Consider the following 10,298-nt stretch of genomic DNA (forward strand, 5'->3'; position numbering starts at 1 on the left):
GCAAGCCCACAGACCAGCACTGGGCTGCGGACCAGGGGTGGATGACCCAATTTAAGGGCTACTTTGTTTTAGAGAACAAACATGCTGCATGGAAGCTCCCAGAGATACAATTCTGTTTTCTGCGGCACTTCAGTTAACAGAAGCTTCCTTCATCCCCAACCAAAGGTCATCACTCTAGATATTTCAAATAAAAAATCTGCATGGCCACAATTTTCTCAACTGTGTTGCATATGTACAATATGCAAAATTGGAAGGACTAATCTTATCTTAAATTTTATGGAAGACTTGCCTGTATTATGAGTCTCACATCATAACTCTCCTGGAAGCACCATATAGATAATCTAGACAATGTAAACAGTGTCACTACCACACAAATAGAGTAGAAATAAACAAATGGCCACATAAGGACAGGACAAAAGGTGGATGCCATAAGATAATGGCCACTGGTCCCATCACCTCCTGGCAAATAGAAGAGGAAGATATGGAGGCAGTGACAGATTTTACTTTCTTGGGCTCCATAATCACTGCAGATGGAGACAGCAGCCACGAAATTAAAAGACGCCTGCTTCTGGGGAGGAAAGCAATGACAAACCTTGACAGCATCTTAAAAAGCAGAGACATCACCTTGCCAACAAAAGTCCGAATAGTCAAAGCTATGGTTTTCCCTGTCGCGATGTATGGGTGTGAGAGCTGGACCATAAAGAAAGCAGACCGCCGAAGAATTGATGCCTTTGAATTGTGGTGCTGGAGGAGGCTCTTGAGAGTCCCCTGGACTGCAAGGAGAACAAACCTATCAATTCTAAAGGAAATCAACCCTGAGTGCTCACTGGAAGGACAGATCCTGAAGCAGAGGCTCCAGTACTTTGGCCATCTCATGAGAAGAGAAGACTCCTTAGAAAAGACTTTGATGTTAGGAAAGTGTGATGGCAAGAGGAGAAGGGGACGACCGAGGACGAGATGGCTGGACAGTGTCTGTGAAGCAACCAACATGAAATTGACAGAACTCCAGGAGGCAGTGGAAGACAGGAGGGCCTGGCGTGCTCTGGTCCATGGGGTCACGAAGAGTCGGACACGACTAAATGACTAAACGAACGAACGATAACTGAAATAATGGAAGCCTACTTCTCACAGATGATCTGCTGTGAAATGGAAGATAGTTTTTAAAACACTGACTTCTTCAAAACATATTTAGCATTTTTCATAGAAGTGAGAACTTCAGTCACACTTCCAATAAAATGTACTTAAAACTTTTCTGTTTTTTCCCCCTTGAATTGGACAGAAAACCAAGACAAGCATGTCAAGTTTATACTCAATCACACAGCAAGAGGCTAATCACCAGCTTTTCAAAATTTGTACTCAAAGACTGAGTTCCAGTTTCTCAATACAAACCTTGAGATGAAGCTTCTGAAGGATGCGGGAGAGTAGACGAGAGAACCTGCCTGTGTCTATAGTGTTGATGAGCGACACTGCCTTCCGAATACTGGCAAGGGGGAGAAGAAATGAAAATAAATAAATGCAGGGTACACCAAGCAATTGTTTTATCCTACCTCTGAACTCCAGTAATAAGTTGCAACTAAAGTTGGCCCACTGCTATTGACATACATGTGAGCTAACTGAATGCCCAGATTCAATAGGCCTACTCTAGTTGCAATTTACGACTTGATTTCAACCACTATCAAGGAAAACTGACTACTGTATATAAACTAGGGTATATAAACCACCTGCAATTAATAGGGTCGCTGCTTTGGTAAACAAAGGTTCTTCGGACTTTAACGTCAAGGCAACACATAGCAAGCTCTCTTTTCTTTACGACTGTATAGTCCACACTGAGAAAACATTCAGCTACTAAAGCTTTTAACTGCAGTTTTGGGAATATTCTCTACACGTAACGAAACCCTGCGTGGGTCGACATGCGTAAAAATTCTTTTCACATGGCCGCGTTCAATACTAACGCAGCTAAAGGAATATCAGCTGCTTCACGGGCAGCAGTTCCTCCACAAGAATGGAGAAACACCCGGAGGATCGGGAATCCCTACCTCCCCGTATCTGGAATAACGATGGGCGCCGCCATCTTGGCAACTCTCAGCCACGGCGTCTTCCTCCTATAAGGCCAATAAGGGGGCCAAGAAAGCGAGGAGACCGAGGAGCCAATCCCAGCTCCTGTACTCTGACGGACTCCGCCTATCGCCTTCTAGTCCCGCCCCGAGGTCGTCGTTTAAACTAGCGAGGAAGCTTCAGCGAAGCCCCGAAGGGCGGCTGAGCTTGCTTTGGCCGGGAGGGGGTGAAGAGGAGCCATTAATGGGGATTGCGCCCGGACGATTGCGGCGGGAAAGCGGCCGCTGAAGAGACGGGCGGCATGTCGCTGCGCCACAGAAGCGCTGCTGGTGACAGACAGGCGTGCTTAATCTGGATCCGTTACTGCTTAATGATCTCCTTTTATCGACGGTGTATTCCTCTCACAGACCTATGCGTATGAGAGTTGAATGCACATCTCAAAAACACGAATGGATAGTAGTATCTTTATTACATGACAAACATCTCAAAAACGGACTGACGTTCAAGAGTCTTCATCAGGTTGGACTTTGCAGAGGGATGTGGAGGAAACGAAAACTACCCCGAAATCAGTCTGGCCAAGCCAAGTTCTCATGTTCAAAGCAACTTCCAAAGTGGAGTTCGCAACCTTTTAGAAGCTCGAGGTGTGAGATTTCTTTCTGTCTTTTTTCACTTCCATAGAGAAAAGGGCCGGCAGTCACTCAGGTGCCTCCCCAGCCGGCCCCTGCTGTCTTGTGAAGCATATCCTTTCTATTGGGTTGGTAACAAGAGGGGCCAGAAACATGGCAATCCCCACCTCGGAGAACCTGAAGATTTAGGTCACACACTAAAGAAGAAGAACACAGTCTGTGAAAGCTTTACCTAGCAGCATAGTGCTTGTAGTCCTTAATTCAGTTTATTCACTTGAGTGATGGCAGATCTCCTTGCTCTGCTTATAAACTGTGCCCTAGATAGACATGTGCTCTGCAGTGCTCAGTGGGATGAATCCAGTGGGCTTTGAAAAGTACTGTGCAGTACCTTGTTTTTTTTATATTTTATGGGTCTGATAAAAGTATCACTCAACCATGTTTGTGGGTTGTGTTCAATTCTTTTTTCTTTTTCATTCCACATTTGGGACTGTGGGAGCCACAGAAGTGTAGGAGTTGCACTCCTCTTCACACTTAACTTGGGACTAAGCTCCATTGCAGTGACTTCTAAATAAGCATGCAGATGCCTGCCTAGCCTGCTTAGAAGTCCATCAGAACTCAAACGTGAGCCTGCTTTGAGATCTTAGTGGTCTTACTAAAGGTGTCATTCCACCCCCTTACTTCTGTGAGGATGTACAACCAATGAAATTGGATTAAGCAGAAACTGAACTGCATTAAGTGATCCTTAATAAACAGCACTTCTGTACCACATCAACATTACTTCTTACCTTTCTGTTCATTTGCTGTTTTCCTCAGAGATCAACAGGTAAATCTCAACAGCCCTAGCACAACCAGATTCATGGCAACCAGATTTCAGGAGAGGCCTGCCAACAAGAGATAGGCACATTTGTGTTTTTGAACCACAACTCTCAGCATTCCCCAGGCAGCAGAGCTATTATCGACATAACTATCATTGAAGTCTACACTCTTAACTGCAGCTACTGAGAGAGGAAAAATTGAAAGCTTTTATGTAAGTGTCCAAGATGTGCTGCTAATCACAGGTGACTCAGATGGAAAAATAAGAAATAAAGCAGAATCAAATATCACTAGAAAATTTGGCCTAAGAATCAGAAATGAAGCTGGAGACTGACTCAAAATTTTGTGAAGCCAACAATTGTTTTATAACGAGCATGTGCTTCAGGCAACTGAACATATCATTACACATGCAGAGGTCACCAGACGGCCAATGTAGAAATCAAATAGACTATACTGTATAACTGGAAGCAAAAGATGGAGACACTGTATTCTCTCTGAAAATGACCAGGAGTAGACTCTGGTGCAAGTCATGACCTATTAATATAAAAAAATATATAAAACTGAAGAGCACAAATCATCACACAAAAATATAATTTAAATAACTAAAGAAAGAAAGACCATATAAAGAATACATATATATTAGTAGTCCATGAATCAGAAGAACTGTGGATTGAAAGCCAAGATGTTATCTGGGAAGAATGAAAAAAAATCTTTTATTTGAACTTTGATTGATGACAACAAATGTTAACATATGAGAATCACATTTTAAAAAATTTAGAAATAGAGTCAGAATTTGAAATGCCAGCTTTCCAGCAACATGCATATAGGGACAAAGAGTTATTTGCAAAGTAGAGGAAACAAAAAATAGAAACGAGATATTTTCCATTAGATCTAAGAAATCAAATCGATTTTTAAAACAAAATTAAGGATTCTGAAAGGTCAACAAGAGATTGCATTATCTGATCAGGATAAAATAAAGAGAAGATGTAAAAACTATAATGGAGAACTATAAAGAAGAGATGCAGGGATAATTGTTTCCTTCAGAGAATAATCCTTCGATGAAGAAGCTACCATTTCAGAAAGTCAATTAAAATATGCTCTGAAAGTAATTGTCCAGAAGGGAGCAAAGAGCAATTAATGTGATTGTGCCATGGCTATTGCAGTGGGAAAGAAACCAGGAGTAGATGGAATATCAATACAGTTGTTTCAAGTTGAATCTATCAGAAGCCTAAATTAAGAGTATGCCAGCAAATATGGAAAACAAAACAATTGCTCACAGACTGGAAATATTTAATATACATGCCATTTCAAAGAAAGGTGATGCCAGAGAGTGCAGTAACTACTGCATTAGTACTTTCAGTAGTTGCATCACTGCATTAGTTTCCCATGCAAAGTGATGGTCAAGATTTTACAACAAAGACTTATAGCATATATGGAGAAGAGATACCAGATATTCAAGCTAGCTTCAGAAAAGAAAGGCATTAGAGATCAAATTGCAAATGTAGGCATCCTTCAGTCTCGAGAGACTATGGTAACGTGCTCTGAATAGAGGTCCTGGAACAGTGTCTAATCTGGCTGAGAAGGCCAATTTGAGAGTGACAGTCCCTTCTGCACTGAGGACAAATACAATCTGTCCTCTGTCCAGCTCTCTGATTTTGCTGGGTTTGGAACTGCCTCTTTGCCTCGGCCTGCTGCACAAGTGCCTCTTCAAATTGGGGAGGCCATGCTGTACTGCCTGCCTCCAGGCTGAACACTCAGATGTCAAGGTTTCCCATCTGTTGAGGTCCATTCCTAAGGCCTTCAGATCCCGCTTGCAGATAGGCCTCTGGGGCGCTTTCCCTGCACTAATTCTCCATACAGGAGATCTTTCGGAATCCAACCATCAGCCATTCTCACAACATGCCCAAGCCAACGTAGATGTCGCTGTTTCAGTAATGTATACATGCAAAAAATCCAGCTCATTCTAGGACTACTCTATTTGGAACTTTGTCCTGCCAGGTGATACCAAAAATGCATCAGAGACAACACATATGGAACATTTTCAGCTTCCTCTCCTGCCGTGCACAAAGGGTCCAGGACTAACTGCAGTACAGGAGTGTACTCAGGACACAAGCTCTATAGACCTGGATATTGGCATATGCTGTCAGATTCTTATGAAGCCATACTCTCTTTGTGAGTCTAGAGAACATGTTAGTTGCTTTGCCAATGTGTTTATCCAGCTCTACATCTAGAGAAAGAGTGTCAGAGATTGTTGAGCCAAGGTACACGAAATCATCAACAAGCTCCAATTCTTGTGTAGAGGTACACGCCCTGGCCCATGACTCGTATTTTCTTCAGGCTGATTGTTAATCCAAAATCTTGGCAGGCCTTACTAAAACAATTCATAAGTTGTTGGTGCTCTTCAGCAGAGTGGACAACAACAGCTGCATCATCAGGGAAGAGGAAGTCCCGCGTGCACTTCAGCTGGACTTTGGTTTTTGCTCTCAATCTAGAGAGACTAAAGAGCTTTCCATCTGATTTAGTCTGGAGATAGACACCTTCTGTTGCAGTTCCAAAGGTGTGCTTCAGCATGACTGCAAAAAAGATCCCAAACAGAGTCGGCGTGAGGACAGCCCCATTTCACTCTGCTTCGGATGTCAAAGAGATCTGATGTTGAGCCATCAAAACTACAGTGCCCTTCATTTCCTCATGAAAGAACCTGATGATGTTAAGGAGTCGAGGTGGACATCCAATCTTGGGAAGTATTTTTAAAAGGCCATCCCTGCTAACCATATCAAAGGCATTTGTAAGGCCTCTGGCAAGGCACCTGAGAAGGATAACATCCCTGTTGAAGTACTATAAAGAGATCATCACCACTGAGCTGTATGAAATCTTTGTCTTTGCTGTAGGGAAGGTGGAGTACCACAGGACGTGAAGGATGCAACTATCATCACATTGTACAAAAAGAAAGGCAACAGGGGCGACTGCAATAACTACCGTGGCATCTCTCTTCTTAGCGTTGTACAGAAGCTGCTTGCCTGTGTTGTGCTAAAGAGGCTCCAAGTGCTAGCAGACAGAATCTATCCAGAATTGCAGTGTGGATTTTGAGCTAATAGATCCACCGTTGACAAGGTATTTTCCCTCAAGACAGTTGCAAGAGAAATGTAGGGAACAACAACAGCCACTCTTTGTGGCCTTCAAATTGGAAATACACTACTGGAATGTACCAAAGATAATTTTGCTGTATTGATTACAGTAAAAGCTTTGACTGTGTTTATCAGGAAACACTGAACCAGTCTGAAAGGTTCAATGTTACATTATTTAATTGTCCTTATAGATAGTCTACTCTATTAGAGCAGAATATGGGCAAACAAAATAGTTTCCAATTGGCAACAGCGTTGAACAGGGTTGTACTTGATCTACTTGCCAGATGCTTTGGCCTACAGCTTCTATTATCTTCATACTGAATGCACAGTGCTAAGGGATTATAGGAGCTGTAGTCTAAAACATCTGGAAGCGAAAGATTATTCTCTCCTGTTTGGTAAACACCTATGTTTTTTCTGTCTTTTTGGTAGGGAACAGAACAACTTCATGGCCTAACCATGATATATCTATCAAATACAAGGCAAAAAAGAAATCAAAATATATACAGTGGTGCCCCGCATAGCGATGATAATCCGTTCCGGATAAATCGTCGCTATCCGGAAACGTCGCTATACAGGGCAAAAAACCCCATAGGAACGCATTGAAACCACTTCAATGCGTTCCTATGGGGGATAAACTCACCGCTAAGCGGTAATCCTCTGTAGGGCTGCCATTTTCGCCGCCTCGGTAAGCGAGGAATTGGCACGAAAATGCTGCGGGTGGCCATTTTTTTCTTCCGGCGGCCATGTTGGAACTGCCGATCAGCTGTTTTAAATTTACCTATTTAAAACATCGCAATGCGATCACAAAAACGATTGCAAAATCCGCAATCCGGATTTGTCGTTAAACGGGGCACTCGTTATGCGAGGCACCACTGTACCTGAAAAGGAACAGAGGGGAAACACTGGGATTACTGATCCTGAACCATCTTATTACTCCTCTGCAGCTAGTAGGACAGGTAGAAGTGTTAAAGCAAGTTACCTTTGCAAGTTATGTGAGACTTGAAAGATGTGACTATACTGAACATGATCACACAGACACACAGGAAATGTTTCTGTGATGCATTTGAGCAATGACAGAAGGAAACAATCTCTATAAATTTACCTATCAGAATGTGGAAAGTTATTTTTTTGACTGCAACTCTTAGAATCAACTAGCTTTTGCAGTCACTGGCCTTGGCCAATACATCTTTAGGGGTATAACACCCTTCAAAAATACATCCACTTCATTTTTAAAATTAGTTCTTTGATTTCAGACATCTGAAATGTGGAATGTAGAATGTGAAATGTGCATGACTGAGAAACTGCAGCTTAAGTATTGTCTTTGTTAAAAGACTATGAGAAAGTAGGATGTCTGGATCATGTCTTGCTGCGTTTATAAAGGCTGTATTCCAAGTTCATCTGATTTTGCAATTAAGATTCCTCAGTCAGATTTCTACTGTGACCTAATACTTTATTTTGTATTGTTAGCTAACCTTGTTATTTTTTCAAAGCGTCTGGGAAAAAACAGTTCAAAGAACATTATTTGTGCATGCTTTGGTGTAGTTGTTATCTTAACAGGTAGATGCTGGTGAACATTAAATCTAAAGTTCTCTCCTCATCAGACATTGTTATATACAAGCAGTAGAACAGAACAGAGTCATTTTCCATCAAATGATGAAGTGGGGTCTGTTGGCATTTTGCCCAAAATACATCAGAATCAGCCTTTTTGAAAAACCCAAAGGATTTGGCTTAATGGTTGAAATCTGGGAGTGAAACTACTAGACTTTCTGGAGCCACAGGTTTCTCTAGATGACAGCTCATCCTTTAAAAACAGTGCAGACATATTATCATGTATTATGCTTTCAACGGACCTTTGGGTCATGTTGTTATGGCTACACTTGTTCTGTGTGATTATGGTATTAACTACCAGAGTACTTTGGGGGGTATAAGGTATATCTCCTGAGTCCACTGATTCATGTAGAGTTTTTCCACATTATATTTGGTTTAAAAAACAACATGAAGCTGATGGTGTGCACATTGTATTGTATCTTTCTATACACCTCTTCAGAAAATTAATGTCATGTGAAAAATATGTATTGGTTATAATTGTGCCGTTAGAAACCTTGTTATCTGTCCATACCCTAAATAATAAACTAGCAAGATACATGTAGTAAATGGGCAGACAGATGTACCTGTCTCTCTCCCCAGAAATTCTAATGAAACAAAGCTAGTCCACAGAGATGTTTCTGAACCACACAGAAGAGCATTACTATCTGCGTAGTGATGTTAGTAGAACACATTAAAAAGCTGGCTTCATACAGACGCAATCCTGGAGTTCGAAGTCATCGTGGAAGTAATCGAATCCACTTTTAGTTATTGCAAGATGCAACTACTACGTGTCTGATAAATTACTACCCAAACTCTACTTACATACTTCCGGTGAAGAACAGCCTACCATTTCCCAAAGCAGACTTTCATTGTCAAACATCTACTGTGGGTTTCCTTAAAATTGCCAAAGCAAATGTGAGAACTTGTAGCATTGACTGGAAAAGCCAACATAGTACAAAGGCTAATGGTGGTTTTGGATATTCACTTGTGAAGTTTAGTTAGTTGCCTTTAACATGTGGTCATTTTCAAACTGATCTGTCTCAGACTGTAAGGTGTGCAGTCTAATCCTAGGTTTTCAGTCCTGTTTTTTTCATTGGGACTTTATTCCAAATTAGTGTCCTTGGAGCCAAGTGCATACTAGCTAAATGGAACATAAGCTTTAAGAGGTGTGAAAATTATTTTTGAGCAAATGTTCAAGCCTGGAATTCCTTCTCCTCCTTTGATGAAACTGAGCTCTCTAAGTGAAACAACATGATACACTTAATATGTACTTATAAGAAGTGATCTCTTAAGCGTTTCAAGTGTTGAAAGGTATCCATTTGCCACAGTGTGAGCTTTTCCTCCTCTATGTATTTAGCATGCTTTTATCAGTCGTCTTTGGAAGCCAAGCAGGGATTCGATCGGGAAGTTGGGATTCGATGGGAGACTAAAGGAAGGCATGTTCCTCTTAACACATAGCTTGAGATCAGCATTTTTACACACATCCACTCCAAGGTTCTTCACCAGTCTTTCCTTATTACAGTGGGCAGAGAGGAAAAGATGTATAGCTGCTGCTATAGTCAAACAATTCAGTGAGAAGTCCTTGCCTATCTATTGTAAGTCAAACAGAGAGTTACCAGGAGGCCCCAATTTACCTCTGGCTCACTTGGGGCCTAGAAGATTGCAGCTTTGCTAGGCAGCATCTCCACATTTTGGACAGGATGGGAATAGATTAGCGTTGCTAATGACAGATGAACTATTACGAAGGTCCAAAATGGTAAAAAAATTTTCAAACCTATGGTGAGACTCACAATTCCCTTTGTTCTATGAAGTCTGTGATATATAGCGAATTTGCAATTTCTGTCTGTGACCTGGAATATTTTGCAATGCCCTCTGTTTAAAAACTAAGTTCCTTTAATTTTTTTAGTAACACTTCAGTCATAAGTACACTAAAAAGCAATGCAACAAAGCAGTGACTGCAGTGGAATTGTGCCAGATAGCTCCAGCAAAAAACCTACCCCCTTGGCATTTAGCTGCTTCTGTTCCTGTGTGTCTCATATTAAAAGCTGATGGAGAAAAAATGAAAATGAAAGTGGGCAAGCATGACTCCAAA

The 10,298-nt window shown here is 41.5% G+C and overlaps 1 protein-coding gene and 1 long non-coding RNA gene across 4 annotated transcripts in view; both read right to left on the reverse strand.

The window, feature by feature from the left end:
• COMMD10 (COMM domain containing 10) overlaps positions 1 to 2,378 on the reverse strand; it is an 81,092-nt gene extending 78,714 nt beyond the window's left edge. Inside the window, exons 1-2 of one of the 3 annotated variants that reach the window (XR_012084399.2) lie at positions 2,037 to 2,378; positions 1,390 to 1,480 (exon numbers count right to left, since the gene is read on the reverse strand). Coding sequence is in view for 1 of the 3 variants with exons in the window: in XM_020780049.3 (XP_020635708.2) it covers positions 1,390 to 1,480; positions 2,037 to 2,071 (126 nt within the window). In the remaining 2 variants the exon portion in view is untranslated. The remainder of the gene's footprint in view (positions 1 to 1,389; positions 1,481 to 2,036) is intronic. The other 2 variants (XR_013542125.1, XM_020780049.3) reach the window with 2 other exon arrangements.
• A 127-nt stretch (positions 2,379 to 2,505) lies between these two features.
• Positions 2,506 to 10,194, reverse strand: LOC144587005 (uncharacterized). Its single transcript, XR_013542128.1, has 3 exons — positions 7,260 to 10,194; positions 3,467 to 3,562; positions 2,506 to 2,878 (listed from the first exon to the last, which is right to left on the reverse strand). It is a non-coding gene; the product is annotated as an uncharacterized LOC144587005 (long non-coding RNA).
• Positions 10,195 to 10,298: the final 104 nt, after the last annotated feature.

The sequence above is a fragment of the Pogona vitticeps genome, chromosome 2, assembly GCF_051106095.1.
Source record: "Pogona vitticeps strain Pit_001003342236 chromosome 2, PviZW2.1, whole genome shotgun sequence".
NCBI lineage: Eukaryota > Metazoa > Chordata > Lepidosauria > Squamata > Agamidae > Pogona > Pogona vitticeps.